We start from the raw sequence: 25,027 nt of genomic DNA on the forward strand, positions 1-25,027 counted from the left end.
CGTCAGCTTATATTCACACTCGATGCTTCTACGCGACTCGTCCATGCCCAGCCTATCAATGCCGAATCAAAAGGTGTCACCAACGTGGCACGGAATCTCAGGTAACAACACGTTCCAAAGGAGTCGTTAATACAAGCCTCCGGCGTCTTCTGTATAACAACGCGCACACCGTGCAATATTGGCACGTGTATATAGTTTCGTTAACCCGCCAGAGCACCAAGCCACTCTTCATATAATAATTCCGGATTTATGTGACCATATTTATGCTTATGGCCCTTAAGTACCTTGTCAGCTGTTCAATCTTAACATTCGGAACTTCGTGTCCCGGATTCTGCCCTGCGCACTACCTGAGCTTTTCTGTCTCGCGCTAATATTGGACTGATATTTCAAGCCTGCGTCCGTAATGGTACCCTCCGCAAAACCGTCACTCTCACAAGTGACTTTTCGGATCCCCTCGTTAATTTGGGCCTTTACTGAAAGTGATTTCGCTACTTTTGTTGTCCCAAACACGGCCTTTGGGATCCTGGGGGCCGTTGCAGCAACCTCCCTCTCAGCAGGGGTTCGGCCCTCGGGATTGGAAATACTCCAGCGGCTACCAATAGTTCTCGTCTTCAACTGGGCCAATTTGCTCTCGTTTGATCTTGCGAATCAGCGGGCTCCCGAATCCGTTGCTGAAGACCGCATCAACAAGCCGTGGCGACCGATCCCCGCGGGCAGAATCACCAGCGATCAGACGCGCCACCTCATGCTCATCTCGGTACCGCTTACACTCTGCCTCAACTACTACCTCGGCGTGTGGGAACAAGGGTTAGTTATCCACATCATCACCTGGCTTTACAACGACTTGAGAGGGATGGACGAGGCCTTCGTCCGCGAGATACTGATATCCGTCGGCTATGCCATGTACAACAGCGGCTCGCTACAGATTGCACTTGGCAACCAGGCTAACATCAATCGGAACGGCATGATTTGGACGTGCGTTATTAGCAGTGTCATATTGACCACCATGCAGATCCAGGACTTAAAGGATCAGGCGGGGGATCGCCTTCGGGGCCGCAAGACGGTGGCCTTATTTCTGGGAGACGAGATATCCAGAGGGTCAATTGGTTTCTTTGTGTGGTTCTGGACTTGTGTCTGTGCCGTATTTTGGGACCTTTCGGCCATGTCCTGCGCCGTACCAGGAATCCCCGCGGCGGTGGTGACATGGAGGGTGCTCACGAGGAAGAGTTGGGAAGACGACCGCCAAAGCTGGCAACTGTGGTGCCTTTGGTTGCTTGGTCTATATTCCTTGCCCTTGCTTGGACCGTATAATGGCTGAGTCGATGTCTCAGCGTATGGCATGGGACAGAAGACGTCGATCAGGCGCGCCGCAAGGCTGCAGATGTTCAACAAACCAGCTTGATCGCCTGGCAGCCGGATGTGTACGTTAGTGCTGACGTGCGTAATCCATCCCACTATTCACATTCAACAGTCGCGCTACGTGGATGGATGGAGGAGCGGAAGGTAACAGCGAAACTCTTTTTATGCCGGTTAGAATCTGACTGCAGAAAAAGAGCTTGCCGTTGGTTGTCGTGTAAGATTGACCGTAATATCATCTGCATATTGTGTCTCAGATAGGTCCTATTATCTCCATACGAAAAGCCGCTCGCTTAGAACTTTTCGTCCCCCCCTCGTTGGTGTAGATGTAGCTATTCTTTACCGTATCGGCCTTCCTCGAAATCCGCGCGGTTGGTCACGGTGGTTTCCTTAAGGCTCAGTCGTCGCCGAGTGTGATTGCTATTACGTTTTAAACCCCATCCGTGACGGACGGTTTTCCTATTCTAGTACTCACTGGGCTAGAATACCGAGGCGATGACAATGGATGGCTTTTCTTGATTAGGCGTTGTAGGCCTTATGCCACACCAACCTAGACTGCGAGATTACCTTAGAGTAGTGAGGTATTCTCCTGTACTACTTATGAACAAGAGATCAAGAGGTAGACTGATCTGGTAAACAAGTGAACGAACAAGATTATCGATTATCACCATGCACGTAGTGTTGAAATATCAGAGTAATAATCCATAAATCCAAGATTCTCACCTTTTCTGCATGCCAAGTTTCTCTTAGCGTATTCATCGCAACTTGAAACAGAGTTGTAAGTTGCCTGGATTCGGCACGAACTGGTCCTTCATATGCTTATCCATGCCGCTTCCGTCCTCGCCTGGAGCAAATTTAAACTTATATTTCTTGATCAAGCGTGCTGTTACGAGCCGCAAAGAGTCGATTGCCAGAGGCCGTCCAACACAGCTTGTGTGGCCCGTCCCGAAGGGCTTGGTAGCTGACGCGTTTAGCACCATCTCGGGACGAGTTGTCCATCGTTCCGGCACGAATCTGAGGGGGTCTAGGAAACAATCTTGCCCTAACCGAAGAGACAATGGTTAGCTAAGCGCCCAAGTTTGAAGAATTGCCGCGTGTGGAGGTAATGGATATGAAGGTAATTCGTGAGGAGATGAACGTACTCCGTGAGATGAGGTATTGAGGAGCCACGATGGTGGTATATGGTGGTATGAATCTCCCCGCGACGGTCATGCCATTCTGAGTGGTCATGCGTGTCCCACCAGTCATGAGGGCAGGGTACAGACGCAGCGTCTCGTCGATACAGGCGTTCAGGAACGGCAGGTTAGCTAATGCCTTGATGTCAGAGACATCGGTGTCCTTGAGCTCATGGTACAGTTTTTCTTGGGCAGTTGGACTTCTCCCCACTTCGGTGAAAAGCCCCAGCAATGCATTTGCAATCGGTCCACTATGTTAAGAGTCAGTGTATTGGCTCCCAGCTGTCAAAACGTGGAAGCTGAAGATATACTGCCCACCTTCCAGCGACAATAGCTTGCAAGCTGTCCCCGCTTAACCACGCCAGGGCATTGTTGATTATCTCCTTGTTCTTCACGTCTTCCATCATGATATAGTGTGTGATATCGGGCTCCTGGTAACGCGATGTGTCCTTTATTCGCGCATCCATCTGGGTCTGACACCAAGCGACCATATCAAACCAATCTCTAAGCCGAAATACCCGAGGAGCTAGCTGGAAGCCCACGTGTATTAGCCACGGCGTTGGACTCAAGGGGCCCAAAAGTGACAGAGCGCGTTGCAGCCGGAAAATAATGTGATGCCACTCCTGATTCTGTTGCATGCCGAATGGCTTGCCGAGGACAAAATCCCCCATGGCGTCGAACGCAAACCAGTAAAATAAGTTTCGAGCGTTGGACACATAACTGCCCTTCGCGTCGGCCTCGATATGCCGGTCCAGCTCGTTGAGATGGCACATAATCTTCTGCTCGTGGACCTGCAGAGCTGCACGGGGGATTCAACGTGATATCGCTGTTAGTAGAGCTCGGCTATAGAGATAGACATCGTAGTCTACAATTCGTTGGATAGATATGCGACGGACCTTTGGTAGAAAATGCACGATTCCATTGCCGTCGGCGGACTGCATGTGTCTCTCTATCTCTTGCTGTAACAAGTGCTAGATTCGGTACTAAAATGTCATACCACTTCAGAACTCATTAGCTCAACAAGCAGACAGGAACGCATTAGTGTATATCTTACATCTGACTTCATGCATTCGGAATGAGGGCCATCCGTTGCTAAGAAAATCTCTGGCCGGAAAATTGTGAGCTCGCTGGGACCTATAACACATTGCTTATCAGTTATATGTATCTGGTGTCGTGATGACTGTGCACCAATATCCGTTCTTACTCTTCCCGTCACTTACCCGTTCGCACGAAGTCGCCATACTTTCTGTGCAGCTTGTCGAGCACTATATGATTTCTGGAATCCCGGCATGCCCAGACATGCCATAGCTTAGTGATGCGTGCATACCATGGCCCAGGGAAGGCAGCCTTCGTGAGGCGATGGAAGAAGATACGATAGATGATGATACTGAGCAACAGTCCTGGAAGATAACCGCAAGTCATCCAGGCCAGCGCGTTGCAAACTATGCCGACTCCACGTCCGTTGGTGATCCAGCTTGCCAGCGTTGGGGTTAAAAAGACCCAGACATGACCCACGATAATTCGAGGTGCGTGTACATGCCATTCGCCCTTTGTGAAGATCCCGTGATGGGCAACGAAGCCACAGACAACGCCAATCAACCAAGCGTTGAGTGTCGCTGTCCCAAAGACAGACATGTTGGTGCTTGGTGGAATCTAGTCGGTTACAACAAACACGACTTGCGGTAGGCTCCGTCCAAGTTGAAAAAAAAAAAACTTCTCACTTGTCACTGCAGCATCCGTATGGTTGCTACTCGTTTGGATAGAAGCTACGGACGAGCAAATAAGTCGTATCATATCTAAAAGTCCCTAAGAAGCATGCTCTGCCTTTCCCCCTATCCTACTTACTCACACCAACGAGAAAAGGTCTAGGTTACATTACGGATTCGTCCTACAGGTAGGAAAGCCTTGATAAGACCTCCTAATGCATAAATACTCCAAGAGGGCAGAGTGAGAAACGCAGTGTCACATCACGGCGAAGGATCTCATTTTCGGCGACAGAATATGAGACATTAACGATGTGTTACCAATGTAAGCACCAGCAATATTAATGTGTTACCAATGTAAGCACTAGCAATATTAACGTGCTACCAATGTAAGCACCAGCAATATTATGTAGTTGCAGAAACTTGCTGTGGTGCGACTCGGATATCCGGATGCGAAGGCATTTCCTCGGCCCCGAGATTCTAATAGATACCATGGTTTACCATGGCTACGAGGAGCGTTGGTACGTCGGTGTGAAGATTGTGGCGGTGATAAGTAATAAGGTGCATATTATCAAGTTGGATGACAGGGAGCGTGATATTAATATTACAAGGCCAGTATTATATGCCAGAAAAGACAGTATCCCCGAGTAAGGCTCGTTCATGCTAGTCAAAAAGTCGTGAAGAAGTTAGACGAGCACATCTCATATCTGCAAACGCTCGGTTACGGAGGTTCTACCCTCTACCCTTCCTTATCGAAACGCTCCTAGCCTCAAGGCCTGCTTCCACGTAGGTCTCGAAACGAAGAAGGCCAGTGTAGAAACTAGTCTTTTACAGCTGAAATTTTGAATCCCCCAGGACACAGGCGTTGGAAGACACCTTCGGGATCGTACTTTAATGCTGCCTCCCGGATCCTGCCTACGTTCTCTGGACCGTAGCTCTGTAGAACTTCCTGACCAGAGTGCGCGTAATTGAGGTACACCCACGGCACGGCGCCGCCCTCGATACTACTAGCGAAGGTACGCACCTCATCAACTAATGCGCACACCTTGGGACGAGCCCACGCCTCTAGCTCAGCGGTACGCACACTGGCGGACGCCTGGATTAGGATAGCATCGTAGGTATTTTGCTCAAGGCCGAGAACATTGCCGCTGCTGTTGGCAGCGTGCGACTGCTGCACGAATAGACGCGGCACTGGCTGAAAGGAGACGTGCGAGGTGAAGTCCTGGTCTGGAATGCCTGCCTGAAGCTCCTTCGCCATTTCATTATGCAACGCGGCGGCTTTGCGAACAATCGAGGCGTCATTCTTGATAGTCAGAGTGAACCAGATGTTGCTAAGCAAGAATCATTAGCCAGAGTAGAAACGAGTTGGGTGGTAACGCATATGCCTACTAGTAGTTGGGTGGGAGCGAGGAATATGTAAGAACTTCCTGAAGCGTGGTGGTCTTGTAATTGTTCATAATTTCAGGCAACGCCAAGCTCTTCTGGAGCAGCGGCGGTTTCTCGACAGCAAGCATGTTATTTGCTATGGTAATGCCAACGCCCCCCCCAAATCTGGGTTGGTGGCCAACAACGAATTGCATATTGGTATATGGATCGCTTGCATTGTTGGTCGTGAAGTCGACCAGGGCATCAACACCAGCAGGGACAGCGTCCAAAGGATGAAGAGCCAGCCCGCCCCAGATCGGGCCGCTAGGTATGGTCCGCATAGTAAAACGCGTGACGATGCCGAAGTTGTTGCCTCCACCTTTCAAGGCACGGAAGAGGTCTATTGATCCTGGGTTAGATTTAAACGAAACCACAGGACAGCCACGGGAGAGACAGAGGAGAAGAAGATATAGTTATTACCGGTATGCCTGCCCCCTGCTTCAGCAGTGATGATGCTCCCATCCGCCAGGACAATCTCGTAGGCGACAACATTGTCGCAGGCCCACCCGTAACGTGACGTATAGAACGTGTTTCCGCCACCTAGCAGGAAACCCCCTACGCCGACCTCTGCCTCTCGGCCTCCCGAGACTGTACGGCCATGTCTCTCGAGCTCGGCGTAGACATCTTTCCACTTCCCTCCGGGTCCCAGGTGCGCTGTCTGGTTAGTATCATCATACTGGGTCGAGTTGAGGAGACCTAGATCGATAGTGACGCCGTCGGCAATATTGTTGCTTCCGGCCCAATTGGTGTGGCCACCAGCACGCACGGCGAACGGCTGGTTCGTCTTTGCCAGGGCGGTAACCGCTCTAGACACCTCGTAGGCCGAGTGTGGCTGAACAATGCAAGACGGCCGCAACTTGGCGCTATTGCACCAGTAGGAGTCGATTCGGGTAGCATAGGCCGCATCAGCAGGGAAGAGGACCCGGGACTCGAGGCCACTCTGGGCTAGCCATTCAGCCTGCGGGTTCGGGAGGCTATCAACGCCCGCCATTTTGCAGGTGGGCTGTGCTAACTGATGGATCTTGAACACAAAGGGTGGCCTGGCGAGCGTTGGACGGGATGAGCAGGGAAGAGAAGGACGCTGGCCTGTTCAGTGTGCTAATGGTGTAGGCGATAGCAATAAAGAAAGGTCCGGTTCCTAAATACGCACACGGCACAGCACGAAGTATTGTGGCAGAACAAGCCAAAATTGAACAAAGATCGTTGGTTGTACGGAATCGAGCGGCGGAAGATGCAATTGTCGGGGTAGACGTCGTGCAGACAAGGATGGGGGGGGGTTACATGTTGTGTAATCGCAAGGTTAGCTGTCCCAAAATCCACAGGAATAGGAGTTCCAGCTGTCTATACTAAGCTAACGTACTACTCCACGAGCCACCCCTTCGCGAGCTACCCTTATATATATATATATTTATATAAACGATTTTTGCTTGTAAAAATTATAAAAAGAGTTTTCGAGTTAATTAATTAATAATAAAAAAAGTTTTATATAATTTCAGACTTTTCCTTATATTAATAAACTTTTAGATAACTTATTAATAAGTATATTAAAATACAAAATCATTACTCTTTAAAATTTCGTTTTATTATAATAAAGTACGGTTATTATGTCATCTTTAATATTATAGTTTGATAAATGATTATGATTATTTAATCTTATTTATATTGTAGTAAGCTAGACTACCCCTTCGCGAGCCACCCCTTCGCGAGCCGGGTATTTTGTATAGGTTTACATATAAACGATTTATCCCCGTAAAAAAAAGGGAAAAAATCGGAAAAATCTGACATTTACTTACGTAATCAATTGGCTTAATTAAGTCAACATGTAAGTTTTTCGAATTTTTTATATACTAATATAAGAAGTTATATACGATTTTAGGCTTTTTGAAATTGCACTAACAGTTTGCCATATAATTTATTAGTAACCCTGTTAACTGTGCTCATATCGACATGTTTACCTATTTTTTCATGGTAATAAAGTGGGCCCATTACCTAATACTTTATTCTATAAATAGAAGAATGGCTAGTATTAAGTAATCTTATTTTTATTCTTTGATTTCGTTTTTATTATAGTGGTGCGGTAGATCTAGGCCACGTAGCCTTTTCGATGTATATTTATATGGGTCGCGTACTTATATTTTCATCAGTTAGACTTAGACCAGTAGATATCACGACCTATAGCTATTTACTCCTTTTGCTATGCGTTTCTAGCTATCCTCGTTACCCTTGCCCTTTTCTAGTCCCCTTTCTTAACTACCGTTTTAGCTAGCCGATTAACCGATTATAGCTATTTATAGCTATAATCTTGGTTGATCGGTACTGGGCTAGTTGTTGGCAGTTAGGTAGTCCTTATTTCGTGCCTCCATTATAGCGTACCCACGCTACTCCTATTCAATAGCGACTACCTAGTAGCTCGACCTTACCTCATCTTAGGAGCGACCTTTTACGCCCGTTTTTGTAGTTAATAGGTTTAGGATACGACGATTAGGAGATTCCCTGTTTTTTAGTTAATTAGGAGCTGTTTTCGTGGCTCCAGAGCCGTTTTCGTAGCTTTTAGTCTGAATTTTTAGGTAGCTAGATTAACAGGGAGGGCAGATAAGAATGGCGACTATCTTAATAACCTACGCCCTCCCATTAGCTTTTGATTAGCTTACCTAAAAGCTCGTTCGCCGATTAATAGATCTATCCTATCCTCGTTTCTTAGTTATCTCTTTTAAAGGAGCTGTACCCGTTTTCGTCTGGTTTTGCCTCCGTCGTTTTTCAAGTGCCTAGATGGCCGTTTTCTTAGTTGATCTGACTCCGTTACCGCTACTACCCCTTTTTATAACCTCGTACGCGCTTAAAGGCATCCGTTCTTTACCGATTAGTTTATTTCGATTGCAAGAGGCTTGCCGATAGTTCCGATTGCCTTTGTTTTATTCCTTCTAGCTAGTTACGGTACCTGGGGAGGTCTTTTCTTGCCTTCCTAACCGATAAGGTACTACGATGCCCTTAACTACTATACGAAGATACCGACAGACCTTATACCTACGAACCTAATCGGGGAACCTACCGATTAGCGCGATAGACCTACAAACGATACCGATACGATACGAATTAAATAGGATATTAAATAAGAAAGCCTAGAAAAAAAAATAGTATAGTGGTGCGGTAAGACATACCCTCTTGATGCATTACGTAACACGCTACGATGGGCCTTATGCCTATATAGAGTAACTATAGCTCCCGTAAGTGCGGGATATGCTATGCTTATTATTTAGTTTATTACCTAGCCAGATTATTATCTTTACTATTTTTATCTTAATTAAAGATTCGTTTTTACCATTAGATTCGTCGTTCTCCGATTAGTATATCTATTTTAGTTATAAACGCTTAAGTTACTTCGTCGTACCGTTATAGCCGAATAAGTAACTTTTACGTTTTATCCCTTTTCTCCCCTTATTTCTTATACCTTCGGGTTAGCGATTATTATATCTCTACGACTAAGGGGCATAACTAAGATACGATAACTATATTAGATTCCTTACCTCTCGATTAATATAGCGATATTAGTTTTATTTATCTTGGACTATCGTACGTACTATAGTCTTCGATAGAGTATACTTTCGAATAAACCTATCCGGGTTTCTAGTATCGCGTACGCTCTGCTCCTCCTTAATAGTCATAGGTTATAGTTAGAATGTCACGTAGGCATGCACCCCTAGTGGGAACCACCTGGCTTACCTAAGTTAGTTAAGTACTACTATATGTACCTATAGATCGCTTTATACTCTCTAATAGCTTTCCTTTTTTTCTAGTTAGTTAATATATACCTTTTTACCCTTATTCCATTACTTTTTTTACGAATAACTTATTAACCTAAGCTTAACTCTCGCTAGCTACGTAATAATTATAAGCCCGGGGTACTTCTAAGGAGCTATTATTACTTAGGTTATTCTAGCGTAAGTAAGTAATATATTTATCCATTTCTTAGATCTTACGATTATATTCCCTTTATATTTCTATACCGGTACTTTACTTTCGTATTAAGTATTAAATAATCGATTACTTATTTCGCTATAACGATTAATACTTCCGAATTCTCCTTAGATAAGATTCCTATTAACGTTTACTTACGAGCTTACGATAAGTAGCTACGGTAGTTCCTAACTCTTAAGTCGATAGCTACTTAGTTCGGTATTTAAAAGAACGTTAATCTAAATAGAGCTAAGTTTAACGCTACTCGAGTCGTAGTAGGTACTTTTAAGGAATATATTACTTAAGAGAACGAATTCCTTAAAGAAAACTATAAGAAAGCCGTTTACGAGTAGGCGTCGATCTTAACCGAAGACCGAGGAGATTAACTACTAAGGCCTAAGGTACGAACTTAAAAGTAATAAACGATAGCGTATAATAAGTTCGTTTCCTAATAAATAACGATCGAGGCTTAGGTTATAATTATTAATAAGTAATATAAGGTCCTCTATGGCTAGATTCTCGCTTTTATTTTTATAGGCTTTCTTAAGGTAGCTAATATGGAAATATAGTTCCTAGATCTCGACCCGATTATTTAAAACCTCGTAAAGATCCTCCGTAAGTAAATTACTCCTACCGAAGCCGTTATTAAGACGTTCGTTAAACGAGAATATCGTAAGGTACTTTAAAGAATAAAAGTAGGTACCTATAATCCCGAGTAATTTTACGCTATATAGTAATACGCCTTCCTTCGCGCTTACGCTTATTATATTAACGAAATTAAAGGCGTTATAGGAGCAAAGGATTTCCTCGAAGTAGTTAAAGCTAAGATCGTAATCGATTAAGCTATACGGATATTAATCGCTTTTATTAAAGCTAATAAACTCGGCGAGTAACTAAAGATCCTTAAGTAACTAGGCATTATATTTAGCGCTTTCGCTACCGAGAATAAGTAAAAAGGTAAATTAAGTTATAGAATTTTCGTAATAGCCTATTAAGGATTAACTTTAGGAGCGAAATTAGCTAATAATAGCGGCTAAGGAAAACTAACGAGTTACGAATACCTTTATAAGTTTAGAGGTAAATTATATTTATAGGTAGCTCGCTCTTATAAAATCCTATAAAAGTCCGTTACTAATTAAATTATACGTAACCTAAAGCCGATCCCGGTTAATATTATACGAAAAATTAAGGCTAAATACGACTTACCTAAGTACGTTAAGTTCCGAAACTAAATTAACCGCTAGGAATAGGACGTTCCCGTAAATAATATACCTAATAATCGCTCCGGGAACGGGGGAGGAAATAACGCTATTACCTAACTAACTAATATTAACGTAATAATAATCGACCTACGTATTATATACCTATTTACTTAAACTAGGATTTACTTTACTATAAACCTAATCCGATACCTACTATCGGAAAGTACTATCTTCGATAACTATAGAATAGTTTACCTTATTAATAATCGTAATTTTCTAGTAAAGGGATCGTTCATTTCCGCTAGAGACGGATAAACGGTCGAAGCTAGTATTATAAGCTTTCTTATTACTAATACGGGTCGTAAGATTATCGAGAAATATATCCTGAATTAATTTAATAAGCCTACCTTTAATCTAAAGTTTAAGGACGTCGTATTTATTAAAGATTTCTACGTTAATATTATCTCTAAAGCGAAACTTCGTAGTATAGGTATTTAGTTTTACGGTTTAGATTATACTTTAAGGAATAAAACCCTCGAGAAAAGTATTATAATAAGGAAGCTAAAGCGACGCTTTAACCTAGTCTTTTTCGAATTTAAATAGTTCTCTTCTTATTCGTAAGTCCTACCCGTAATACTATTTATAATATTATCGAGTATTTTACGTAGCGTAGCGTCGATCGTAATAGTACCTTATTTCCCGGAGAAAAACGTCCGGTAAAGAAGATCGAGAGATACTACTAAACCGAGAAAAGACTCCGAGGTACTCTAGTACTAACGAGTAAGGTATCTTAGTCCTAAGGCGCTTAAAGCCTTCGTTAAAAACGCCCGGAACGTTAAGATTAACGATATACCTATAATTAAGTACGAGTATTATAGTTAAGCGATAAATAAGAAAGTAATCTCGCGTCGTTTATTAATATATCGCTCGCTACGTTTTTTTTAAAAGGTATATTAAGATTTATTTAATTACCCGGAAGATTACGACGGGTTTAAGTAACTTATCGTAATTAAGGATAAATTTAACGGAATGTTATAGGTTAAGACCCTAAAGAATAAGTAAGGTTTATTAATAATAAGAACTTTTCGACTTTTTAAAAGATAGGTTCGGAAGTAATTCCGACTCTTAATTTATAAGATACGTTACGATAACGAGCGTTTAATGATAAGTATTAAAGGTATATCCGGATATAAGATTTAGGTAGTAAAAGAAGGCATTAATTTCGAACTTCCGCCGGTTAATACTAAGGAATTAACCGGTAGGAGTAAGAGAGCTAAATAAATTATTATCGTTAAGTCGATTAAGATAAGGATTAAAGTAAGGTTACTAGAGAAACTATAGCCGGAAACCGTTAAAGCCGTAATATATTTAATTAATATTAGCCTTAGCTAAGCTTATAATCTTCGTATACCTTACGAGCTTTTAAATACCTAATTTAAATAGTACTTTAAATAATATACTTTAAAGGTAATAAAGGAGCTAACGAGCGACTTACGACCGGATTAGAACGGTATTTATATATACGGATATCGCGCGTATCCTTTAATAAAAAAGCGTACTTAGGATCTTAATAGGAGAGGATTTAAGGTAAACCTACGAGCTTATATCGGGTATTTAATAGGATATTATATTAATAACCTATACCGAATTTAGGTTCCTAGGCTAAGTAGAGTAATCCTAATTAAGAATATGGTTTTTAACGAAGAAACGTTTTATAGTTAGATAAATAAGCTAAAAGCTTAATAACTCGAACGGGAAGAAATTAATCGAATAGATCTTTCGATACTGAACAGGAGCAGCGTGGGCACGCTGACGGAGGCACGAAAAGGGCTACCCAACTGCCAACAACTGGCCCAGTGCCGATCAACCCAAGATCACAGCTGTAAACAGCTGTAATCGGTTGATCGGCCAGCTGAAAACGGCAGCTGGGAAAGGGGGACTGAAAAGGGCAAAAGGGGATGGCTAGAAAGGCATGGTAAGAAACGAGTAAATGGCTGTAGGTCCTGATATCTACAGGTCTAAGTCTAGCTAATGAAAATATAAGTACGCGACCCATATAAATATACATCGAAAAGGCTACGTAGCCTAGATCCACCGCACCACTACAATACGTATAAGTAATAACGTTACTTAATTAATTATCGAAGCATTAAACCTATAGGATTCGCTCGTATTATTTAATCGAGAATTAAGTAGCGAGCTAACTCCCTTCGGGGATAGCGAGCCTACCTCGGGTAACTAGGATCTAAATACGACTTAGTCCGCCGGTCTTAGCTCGGGGATAGGGTAGCCTTTAAAAAAAGAAGAACTAAAGATAGATTCCGATAATTTAAAATACGAAACGGCTAGGTCTAAAGACGAATAACCGTAAGAGGTAATAAAATCATTCGAATTAATCGAATAAAAGATATAAAAATAATTCGAAGCGGGAACCTAAGAGAAATTAAACGAAGAAGCGGATATATCCTACGGGCTCCCGAGTCTAAGACTTACTTTAATCGTACTCGTAGAAGCTACGGAAAGTAAGAATACTGCGATAAGAAATATAAAGTAACTAAAGTTAGGTACGGTTACTAGTAAAAGTACCGAAAGTCCGGAGCGGCGAGTATACTTCGCCGATAGAATAGATACTCGGGAATAACCTTTAGAGTAATTAACTAAAGAAACGCGTACTTCTTCCGAAGAAAAGGAGTAATATAGCTTATTCCCGTAAACCATTTAGCGTAAGTAACGTAAGAGAAAGGTCTATCCTTCTATTATTCGTTATAATAAAAGGAAAAGAGGAGAAAGCCCGGAAAGGAATGAAATAATAAGTAGCTTAAGTACTAGAGTCTACGTAACATCGGGTAACCTAACGGCTAAGAATAACCTCCTAGGAAATCGCTAGCTCGACTTCGTAATAACCTTTTAGCTTAATTAACTAAAAGGATAGTAAGTAAAGAGCTACGATAAGTATATTACGCTATACTTAATTTTCGTAATAACCGTTAATTAAACGAAGGCCGAGCGATTAAGCGTATCGCTTAATAAGATAAGAATTTATCGCGACGATTTACTTAAACTACTAAAGATATAAAAGGACCTAGATAAGTATTTATTAAGAAAGCGATTTAAAGAAAACGCTAAATCTAAGATTAAGGCCTTCTTACGTATTAAAATATAGCGTATTATTAATTACGAACGGATAAGAATAAAGCTAATTTTATTAATATAAGTCTTCGATTATAAATTCGACGAAGATAATTTCCTTACTACCTATAAGTCGCGCTTAATAACGCGAGGAAATTTATAGCCTAAAGAGTTACTCGAAAGTACTTACGTAATTACGTTAGTAATAAAATCGTTCCGTATAATAATAACTATCGTAGTTTAATTCGACTTCGAAGTTAATTAATATAACATTAAAAACGCGTTCCTTAACGTAGTAAGACCGGAGAGCGACCTTATACCTATAGAGTTATTAAACGGGTTTAAGGAAGAAGGAAAATGCGCCCTCGCTATAAGAATAGTATACGGATTTAGAGATTTACCCCTACTTTAGTTTAAGGAAATCGAAAGTACCCTTAACCGCCTAGGACTTTAAAGCTCTCTAAAGAAGCCGTACTTATTTTATATAGAAGAACGAGAAGTCTTCGTATTAATATACGTAAACGATATATTAATTATAAACTATAAAAGCTTAAAAGCGATAATATAAAAGATAGCTTAAGGGTTAAAGGATACCTATGAAACGAAAGAACTTAGACCGGTAAAGTAATATTTAAGGATTAAGGTAATACGTAATCGCAAAGTACGAACTATAACCTTAATATACGACGCTTATATCGAAAAAATTACTAAACGCTTTAAATTAACGGATAATAATTAGTTTCCGATAATACTATTACTAATTACCGAGCTAATAAAGTATATAAGCGTTACTTTAAAATAATAAGTTAAGGAATATCAAAAGAAAGTAAGGTTATTATTTTATAACGTAATTATAATATACCTAAACGTCGCTTTCGTAACGTCCTAACTATCCTATTTCCTAATTAATCTAGGACCTTAGTACTTTAAAGCGATTAATTAAACGATTAAATACCTATATACTACTCGCTTCCTTAGTATAAGGTATAGGGGTAAGAGTAATAGCGCTTAAGTACTTTTAATTAGTAGTAACGCTTCGTTTATAAACGATTCTAAGTTAAAAAAGTCGTCTTAGGGATACGTAATATCCTTATTTAAAGGTCCGATTATATGGAAAGCCGTTCGCTGGGATATAATATCGATATCGACGATTAAAGCTAAACTATTCGTATTAAAGTATATAGCTAAGGAAACGATAGCTCTTAAACGTTTCTTTAGGGATATTACCTTAAAGCTAGGAAAACCTTAAAGGATATATAGCGATAATTAATAAACGATAAAACTAATAATAAGGAAGAAAGAAAGGATTAATATTAAGCTACGTTATATAGATATATAAAATATATAGTGAACAGGAGCAGCGTGGGCACGCTGACGGAGGCACGAAACGGCTACCTAACTGCCAATAACTGGCCTAGTGCCGATTAACCAAGATCACAGCTATAAACAGCTGTAATCGGTTGATCGGCCAGCTGAAACGGCAGCTAGGAAAGGGGACTAGAAAGGCAAAGACGAGGATAGCTAGAAAGGCATGGCAAGAAACGAGTGAATGGCTATAGGCTGTAATATCTATAGGTCTAAGTCTGGCTAATGAAAATATAAGTACGCGACCTATATAAATATACATCGAAAAGGCTACGTGGCCTAGATCTACCGCACTACTATAGCCTCCCTAGTTCAATTAATCCGCAAGGAGCAATTAAACTCCTAATAGTAATAGGTACGGTGGCTCTCGTTCCTATTAAACCTAATCAACCTGATCCCGATTAATCCTAATTAACTAAAAGCTAGCTAGTTTAATCAAAGGCTAATAGGATAAGTTAGGAAATAAGTCAACTGGGAACGATTATAATAGTAATAAGTGGGTGGTAGGGTAGGTGACTATAACCGTGCCTGATCCTAAACCTAAACCTGATTAATCACGAACCTGTTCAATCGCTACTAACTAAGAGCTAAGCCAGTTTAATTAACGATTAATAGGAAATAGGAAAGATCTAATAATAAGAACTAGGCTAGCGGAGCTATAACTATAACTAACCTAATTAACTTATTCCTAATTAACCTTAATTAACTAAGAGCGAGCCAGCTCTATTAGGGCCATTAAGAAATAATAGGGATTAATAGTTAGGAAATAGGAACTATAACGGGGTAGGTAAAACAAGCGTAGCTCCCGAAAGAAACAAAGAAATAATCCCATACGATGCGACGTAATCTCCGTCCTTCTCGTCCATAGCTATTGCCGATCCTTTTAACTAATCCTAATCCTATAAACTAATTAATATATCCTATTTATGCCCGACTATTTCCGTTTCTAACTCGTATCTAACTATTATTCGTCCGGTAGTATCTACCGGGCTTCTCTTAACCCTCGATCCCTCCCCTATACGTGGTTCTAGGGGCTCTCTAGGCTCTTCCTACTAACCATATATCGGTAAAGGCGACAAGAGGGGTCTCCGGGCATTAACCTATAACTCGTTTCTTTCCTATGGCTATTTCTAGGCTTTCTTGTTTAATATTCTATTTAATTCGTATATCGCGGTATCGTTTATAGGTTTATCGCGTTAATCGGTAGGTTCCCCGATTAGGTTCGTAGGTATAAGGTATGTCGGTATCTTCTTATGGTAATTAAAGGCATCGTAGCACCTATCGGTTAAGGAGGAGAAACCTCCCTAGGTACCGTAACTAACTGGCAGGGATAAATAAGGGTAATTAAGATAGTAAGCCTCTTGCGGTTGAAATAGATCAATCGGTAAAGAACGGATGCCTTCAAGCGTATGTTGTAAAAAGGGGGTGGTAGCGGTGACTTAGTTAGATTAACTAAGGGAAAAACTGCCATCTAGGTACTGTTGAAAAACGACGGCAAAACCGGGTAAAACGGGCACAGCTCCTTTAAAAGAGACAATTAAGAAACGAGGATAAGATAGATCCACTAATCGGCGAACGAGCTTTTAAGTAAGCTGATCAAAAGCTGATGGGAGGGCGTAGGTTGTTGATGGTCGCCATGGTTGTCTGCCCTCCCTATTGATCCTAACCTAACCTGAAAAGCTAAGGCCAAAAGCCACGAAAACGGCTCTGGAGCTACGAAAACAGCTCCTGATTAACTAAAAAACAGGGAATCTCCTAATCGACGAATCCTGAACCTGATGACTGTAAAAACGGTCGCAAAAGGTCGCTCCTAAGATGAGGTAAGGTTCGAGCTACTGGGTGGTCGCCACTGAACAGGAGCAGCGTGGGCACGCTGACGGAGGCACGAAACGGCTACCCAACTGCTAACAACTGGCCCAGTGCCGATCAACCAAGATCACAGCTATAAACAGCTGTAATCGGTTAATCGGCCAGCTGAAACGGCAGCTAGGAAAGGGGACTAGAAAGGCAAAGACGAGGATAGCTAGAAAGGTATGGTAAGAAACGAGTAAATGGCTATAGGCTATAATATCTATAGGTCTAAGTCTAGCTAATGAAAATATAAGTACGCGACCCATATAAATACATATCGAAAAGGCTACGTGGCCTAGATCCACCGCACCACTACAATAGCTACGCTAGAAGTACTAAAAAGGTACCTTCGAAGTAATCTACCTTCTTACTAACTAAATACTAGTAAACGGACTTACGAAAGCTTTACTACGTTAATCATTCGAATACTTTAAAGTATTACTTAACCTATAAAATACTCGCGGAGAAATAATTACGATAATATTTAAAGAGTCGCCGTAAGTACTAACGATACGTAAATTCTTTTCTTAATTAATTAATATATAAATATAAAGTATTACCGCTATATAAAAATAACTTTCCTTACCGTTAAATACCGAACTTATATTACTCCTAGATCCTAACATAAGAAGACTACTTTAAAATAAAGAACTTAACTACGGGAGTAATAAGTAAAGCCGGACTAATAAGAAATATAAGTACTAACGGATTCGTTTTAATACTCGATAATTTCCTCGTATAAGTAGTCGGTTTATCGGTATAGTACTTCGTATAGATATTATTCGAAAGAAATAAACGCGTAAGCGCGAGCGATTTTAAATATTACTTCCTTAAAAGATTACTTTTCGTTTTCGGAAGTCTCCTCTTTCCCTTTCCCTTTTCTAACGTCCTTTATCTTTATATTTAATTCTTACTCGAAAGCGATAATAAGCGAAGCTACGTTAGATATTACGGTCGATAAACCGGCGGAGATACTACTTACGCTAATTAAAGTAATAAAAAGGCTAGTAATGTAGTGGTGCGGTAAGACATGCCCTCTTGATGCATTACGTAATACGCTACGATAGGCCTTATGCCTATATAGAATAACCATAGCTCCCGTAAGTGCGGGACATGCCATGCTTATTATCTAGTTCATTACCTAGCTAGATTACTATCTTTACTATTTTTACCTTAATTAAAGATTCGTTTTTGTCATTAGATTCGTCGTTCTCCGATTAGTGCATTTATTTTAGTTATAGGCGCTTAAGTTACTTTGTCGTACCGCTATAGCCGAATAAGTGACTTTTACGTTTTACCCCTTTTCTCTCCTTACCTCTTATACCTTCGGGCCGGCGACTACTATATCTCTACGACTAAGGGGCATAGCTAAGATACGATAACTACATTAGATTCCTTGCCTTTCGATTAGTATAGCGATACTAGTTTTATCTATCTTGGACCATCGTACGTACTATAGTCTTCGATAGAGTGCACTTTCGAGTGAGCCTATCCGGGTCTCTAGTATCGCGTACGCTCTGCTCTTCCTTAGTAAGTATAAAACTAAAGGCGGGTACGGCTACGGTAATCGATAAGCCGGTAGCAGAAGGGCTTACGCCTAGCTAGATAAATTAACCGAAATTAGCTACGCTTCGTCGTAACTTTACGGTTTTAAGAACCGTAAGTATTTACTTTCCGTCCTAATAAAGGATTAGAACTCCTTTATTATCGTAACGAATTTAAGAGCCTATAAGTAACGTTAATAAGTATTAAATAACGCGGAATAAACTTTATATATCGGTAAAACCCTCGATATAAGCGACGATAAGATAGGTAGCCGGTAGGATTAAAACGTCGGCCCTATATAATATTAGCTCTAAATCTCGACGTACGGAAATAAAAGTACCTATAAAGATACGTAAGCGTAACCGGATAAATAACGGTAATAATAGCCGGTACTTTAGAAAAAATCGAAGTACTTTTTAGTAAATTTATTCTAAGCCGTATTACGTACGTAGCTTAGATAAGAAACTATACGACAAACTCCGTACTTTCGATTACGGGTAACCGAGGTAGTTCTTAAGGCGACGGTAATAAAAGCGAAAGCGGCCGGCGCGATAAGGATATTAAACGGAACCGCCGGAACGGCCGGGCTAAAGGAAATAACGGAAGCGGTAGTAGTTCCGGGAACCGAAGGAGCGCTACGGCCTCGTTCCTATCCTCGTTTTCGTTTTACGATATTACTACGGATCGGAATAATAATAATAACGGTCGCTTAAGTTACGTAAGTAACGGCGATATTACTAAAGGACGTAACTTAATATACGCGAATCTAAGCTCGGGTTTTACGCGAAAGAACCTTACGAATAATTAATATAGCCGGGCGGTCGTCCTTTTCGATTATTCCTTCGTATAAAAAAGGGAAGTCTTCCTCGGAAGATTCCTCCTTAAAGGATTCGTCGGTAAAGACCTTAATAACTCGGGATACGGTACCTTAAGGGGCGCGAGTAACTAAGGCTTAGGTACGTTACGCTAAAACGCTAGATACGATTATATTAACGTCGCTTTCGTCGATAAAGAGATTCTTAAGAAGCTAAGCGATAACTAAGGCCCCGGACCCGGGAGTAAAGGATACTCTTCCGCGGCGAGTAAGGCTACCGGCCGAAGCTCTAACGCTACCCCTCGTACGAATACGGAAGATAAGCTAAGAGCTTACGACGAAAAGGCCGAATATCCTCTACTCTAGCGAAGCTATGATACCTTAAAGCGCTAATATTATCTTACGAAGCTCTTAAGTATCGGATATATTAAGAAATCGTTAATTACGGTACTATATTACTACCGGTAAATAACGAATAAGTAATAAACGGATTATCTCGAATAACCTCCTACTTATTAATATAAAATAACTAACGGTCGCTTTATTATCTTAGAATACTTTAATACTAAGAATAATATATTAATCGTAAATAATAACCCTTACCGTAATAAATTAAGCTATTATCCTACGGTCGCTTAATGAAAGTATATTACGACTCGTATAATACGCGAATTACGCTTTACGTAAATTATAAAGGAAGCGGACTTACCTTACGATAATAAATTAACGAAGCTTTATTAATTAAGTTAGCTTACGATCGCGTAATTAATGGAATTACTTAATTATAGTTACGAATATATACTGAATAGGAGCAGCGTGGGTACGCTGACGGAGGCACGAAACAAGGGCTATCCAACTGCCAACAACTGGCCTAGTGCCGGTTAACCAAGATCATAGCTATAAATAGCTGTAATCGGTTAATCGGCTAGCTAAAAACGGCAGCTAGGAAAGGAGACTAGAAAGGCAAAGACGAGGATAGCTAGAAAGGCATGGCAAGAAACGAATAAATAGCTATAGGTCGTAATATCTATAGGTCTAAGTCTAGCTAATGAAAATATAAGTACGCGACCTATATAAATATGCATCGAAAAGGCTACGTAGCCTAGATCTACCGTACTACTACAGCCTCCTTAGTTTAATTGATCCGTAAGGAGTAATTAAATTCCTAATAGCAATAGGTGCGGTAGCTCTCGTTCCTATTAAACCTGATTAACCTGATTAACCTAATCCCGATTAATCCTAATTAACTAAAAGCTAGCCAGTTTAATTAAAGGCTAACAGGATAAGTTAGGAAGAAACAGGGTGATCCTAATAACTAGGAACGATTGCAATAGCAACAAGTAGGTGGTGGGGTAGGTGACTGACTATAGCCGTGCCTGATCCTAAACCTAAACCTAATTAATCCCGAACCTGTTTAATCGCTACTAACTGGGAGCTAAGCTAGTTTAATTAACGATTAATAGGAAATAATAGGAAAGATCTAATAACAAGAATAACTAGGCTAGCGGAGCTATAACTATAACTAACCTGATTAACCTGTTCCTAATTAACCCTAATTAACTAAGAGCGAGCTAGTTCCATTAGGGCCATTAAGAAATAATAGGGATTAATCGGAAAACAAGAACTATAACGGGTAGGTAAAATAAGCGTAGCTCCCGTAAGAAACGAAAGAAATAATCCCCATACGATATAACGTAATCTCCGTCCTTCTCGTCTATAGCTATCTTTTACCGATCCTTTTAACTAATCCTAATCCTATAAACTAACTAATATATCCTATTTATGCCCGACTATTTCCGTTTCTAACTCGTATCTAACTATTATTCGTCCGGTAACATTTACCGGGCTTCCCTTAACCCTCGATCCCTTCCTTATACGTAGTTCTAGGGGCTCTCTAGGCTCTTCCTACTAACCACATATCGGTAAGGGCGATAAGAGGGGTCTCCGGGCATTAACCTATAACTCGTTTCTTTCCTATAGCTATTTCTAGGCTTTCTTATTTAATATCCTATTTAATTCGTATATCGCGGTATCGTTTATATAGGTCTCTTAATCCTAATCGGTACGTCCCCGATCAGGCTTATGGCGTGGGTATAAGGTCTGTCGGTATCTTCGTGTAGTAATTGAAGGCATCGTGGCACCTTATCGGTTGGAAAGGAGAAACCTCCCCAGGTGCCGTAACTAACTGGCTAGGATAAAACAAGGGTAATCGGAGCTATCGGTAAGCCTCTTGTAATTAAAATAGACTGATTAATAACGAACGGATGCCTTTAAGCGCGTATTATAAAAAGAAGGTAGTAGCGGTAACTTAGTTAGATTAACTAAGGGCGAAAAACTACCATCTAGGTACTAATAAAAAACGACGGAGGTAAAACCAGGTAAAAACGGGCATAGCTCCTTTAAAAGAAATAATTAAGAAACGAAGATAAGATAGATCTATTAATCGGCGGACGAGCTTTTAGGTAAGCTAATTAAAAGCTAATGGGAGGACGTGGTTATTAATAGTCGCTATGATTATCTACCCTCCCTATTAATCCAGTTACCTGAAAAGGCTGCGAAGTTATGACCTAAAAATTCAGACTAAAAGCTACGAAAACGGCTCTGGAGCTACGAAAACAGCCCCTAATTAACTAAAAGACAGGAAATCTCCTAATCGTCGTATCCTAAACCTATTAACTGCAAAACGGTCGATCAAAAGGTCGCTCCTAAGGCTAATGAGGTTACGGCTCGGGCTACTAGGTGGTCGCCACTGAATAAGAGCAGCGTAGGCACGCTAACGGAGGCACGAAACGGCTACCTAACTACCAATAACTGGCCTAGTGCCGATTAACCTAAGATCACAGCTATAAACAGCTATAATCGGTTAATCGGCCAGCTAAAAACGGCAGCTAGGAAAGGGGGACTAGAAAGGTAAAAACGAGGATAGCTAAAAAGGCATGGCAAGAAACGAATGAATAGCTATAGGTCGTAATATCTATAGGTCTAAGTCTAACTAATAAAAATATAAGTACGCGACCCATATAAATACACATCGAAAAGGCTACGTAGCCTAGATCCACCGCACCACTACAATACCTATAATAAATAACCTAGGGAAGAAAAGGAAAGAAAGAGATACGTTTAATTCGAGAGCGAGAAATCCTAGATATATTTATACTTAATCGCCTTCGTAAGAAAAACGGTAGAATCGGTTAATATAAATAATACGCGTAAGCGCGCGCGATAATAATAAAGGAGATTAAATCCTAGTATTAATACTAAAGCTACTATTACTATTACTATATTACTTATATAGCTAACTACTGCTTAATCGAAAGCGAATAATTATACGAATAATTATACGAATAATTATTTTCATTTATAATAAATTATAAAGTATTAAGTAAGAAATACGAAAAGTATATAACCTAGGAGAAAATACTATTAATAATAAACCGGAGCATATACGAATAAGGGAATATAAGAAAGCCCGAGATAAGGCACCTAGTAATCGATTAACCTTAACGAGATATAACGAAACTAAGGAATAACTTCTTAGGTTATTATCGTAAGTAAAGGACTATAGTTAACCTTACTATCGTAAGCTTAACTAGGGGATATATTACGTAAGTATATACCCCTAGTAGGAACTATCTAGCTTACCTAAGCTAGTTAAGTATTACTATATATACTATAGTAGTGCGGTGGATCTAGGCTACGTAGCCTTTTCGATGTATATTTATATAGGTCGCGCACTCATATTTTCATTAGCCAGACTTAGACATATAGATATCACGACCTACAGCCATTCACTCGTTTCTTGCCATACCTTTCTAGCCATCCTCCTCTTTTGCCTTTTCTAGTCCCCCCTTTCCTAGCTGCCGTTTTTAGCTGGCCGATTAACCGATTATAGCTATTTATAGCTATAATCTTGGTTGATCGGTACTGGGCTAGTTATTAGCAGTTAGGTAGCCCTTGTTTCGTGCCTCCGTTAGCGTGCCTACGCTGCTCCTGTTCAGTAGCGACCACCTAGTAGCTCGTTCTTACCTCATCTTAGGAGTAACCTTTTACGACCGTTTTTATAGTCATTAGGTTCAGGATTCGTCGATCAGGAGATTCCCTGTTTTTCAGTTGATTAGGAGCTGTTTTCGTGGCTCCATAGCCGTTTTCGTGGCTTTCGGATTAAGCCTTTTTAGGCCGTAGCCTAAATTTTCAGGTGGCTGGATCAATAGGAAGGGCAGACAACCATGGCGACCATCAATAACCACGCCCTCCTATTAGCTTTTAATTAGCTTACCTAAAAGCTCGTTCGCCGATTAGTGGATCTATCTTATCCTTATTTCTTAGTTATTTCTTTTAAAGGAGCTATATCCGTTTTTACCTGGTTTTACTTCCGTCGTTTTTTACTAGTACCTAGATAGTAGTTTTCTCGCCCTTAGTTAATCTAACCAAGTTACCGCCACTACCCCTTTTATAATAATAACCTCGCACGAGCTTAAAGGCATCCGTTCGTTATTAATCAGTCTATTTTAATCGCAAGAGGCTTGCCGATAGCTCGATTACCCTTGTTTTATCCCAGCCAGCCAGTTACGGCACCTAGGGAGGTTTCTCTTTAACCGATAGGTGCCACGATGCCCTTATAATAAAATACCGACAGACCTTATACCTACGAACCTAATCGGGACCTACCGATTAACGCACGAAGACCTATAAACGATACCGATACGAACGAATTGAATAGATATTAAACAAGATAGCCCAGAAAAAAAAAACAGTCACAAGTTACAGTCGAGAATAGTTACAGTATTACCCAGAGACCCCTCTTGTCGCCCTTACCGATATATAGTTAGTAGGAAGAGCCTAGAGAGCCCCTAGAACCACGTACAGGGGAGGAATCGAGGGTCAAGGGAAGCCCGGTAGATGCTACCGGACGAATAATAGTTAGATACGAATCAAACGGAAACAGTCGGGTATGAATAAGATATATCAATTAATTTACAGGATTAGGATTAATTAAAAAGGATCGGTAATAACCATAGACGAGAAGGACGGAGATTACGTTGCATCGTATGGGATTATTTCTTTCGTTTCTTACGGGAGCTACGCTTATTTTACCTACCCGTTATAGTTTCTGTTTTCCTAACGGATCCTTATTATTTCTTAATGGCCTTAATGGACCTGGCTCGCTCCTAGTTAATCAGGGTTAATTAGGAATAGGTTAATTAGGTTAGTTTATAAGTTATAGCTCCGCTAGCCTAGTTCTTATTATTAGATCTTTCTTATTTCCTATTAATCGTTAATTAAACTAGCTCAGCTCCTAGTTGGTAGCGATTAAATAGGTTCGGGATTGATTAGGAATCAGGTTCAGTCAGGCACGGCTGCAGTTAGTCACCCACCCCACCACCTACTTGTTGTAGTTGTAATTATCTCCCGTTATTTTAGGATTACCTATTTTCCTGACTTATCCTGTTAGCCTTTAATTAAACTGGCTAACTTTTAGTTGATTAGGGTTAATCGGGATTAGGTTGA

At 40.8% G+C, this 25,027-nt stretch overlaps 3 protein-coding genes across 3 annotated transcripts; 1 reads left to right on the plus strand and 2 right to left on the minus strand.

The window, feature by feature from the left end:
- Positions 1-403: 403 nt before the first annotated feature.
- Positions 404-1,508, plus strand: GGS23DRAFT_610160 (UbiA prenyltransferase family; the record flags this gene model as incomplete). Its single annotated transcript, XM_051520315.1, has 1 exon — positions 404-1,508. The coding sequence occupies one exon, from the start codon at positions 404-406 to the stop codon at positions 1,316-1,318; it is 915 nt and encodes a 304-aa protein (XP_051371213.1). The 3' UTR covers positions 1,319-1,508.
- Positions 1,509-2,111: 603 nt separating this feature from the next.
- On the minus strand, positions 2,112-4,279 carry GGS23DRAFT_610163 (cytochrome P450; the record flags this gene model as incomplete). Its single annotated transcript, XM_051520316.1, has 6 exons — positions 3,752-4,279; positions 3,586-3,665; positions 3,428-3,530; positions 2,850-3,330; positions 2,499-2,782; positions 2,112-2,398 (listed from the first exon to the last, which is right to left on the minus strand). The coding sequence occupies exons 1-6, from the start codon at positions 4,164-4,166 to the stop codon at positions 2,112-2,114; spliced, it is 1,650 nt and encodes a 549-aa protein (XP_051371214.1). The 5' UTR covers positions 4,167-4,279.
- A 502-nt stretch (positions 4,280-4,781) lies between these two features.
- On the minus strand, positions 4,782-7,006 carry GGS23DRAFT_570531 (uncharacterized protein). The gene is made up of 3 exons (XM_051516520.1): positions 6,080-7,006; positions 5,624-5,999; positions 4,782-5,565 (listed from the first exon to the last, which is right to left on the minus strand). The coding sequence occupies exons 1-3, from the start codon at positions 6,648-6,650 to the stop codon at positions 5,055-5,057; spliced, it is 1,458 nt and encodes a 485-aa protein (XP_051371215.1). The 5' UTR covers positions 6,651-7,006; the 3' UTR covers positions 4,782-5,054.
- Between the last annotated feature and the right edge of the window lie 18,021 nt (positions 7,007-25,027).

This window comes from Durotheca rogersii, assembly GCF_024521655.1.
Source record: "Durotheca rogersii strain YMJ 92031201 chromosome Unknown GGS23scaffold_12, whole genome shotgun sequence".
NCBI lineage: Eukaryota > Fungi > Ascomycota > Sordariomycetes > Xylariales > Xylariaceae > Durotheca > Durotheca rogersii.

Bases quoted from the DNA above. Each gene is read 5' to 3' on its own strand.
- GGS23DRAFT_570531 (XM_051516520.1), bottom strand. From the start codon at position 6,650: ATGGCGGGCGTTGATAGCCTCCCGAACCCGCAGGCTGAATGGCTAGCC. The intron at 6,000-6,079 runs GTAATAACTATA...CAGGATCAATAG, and splicing joins AGCAGGGGGCAGGCATACCG to ACCTCTTCCGTGCCTTGAAA. The intron at 5,566-5,623 runs GTAGGCATATGC...ATTCTTGCTTAG, and splicing joins TCGCTCCCACCCAACTACTA to CAACATCTGGTTCACTCTGA.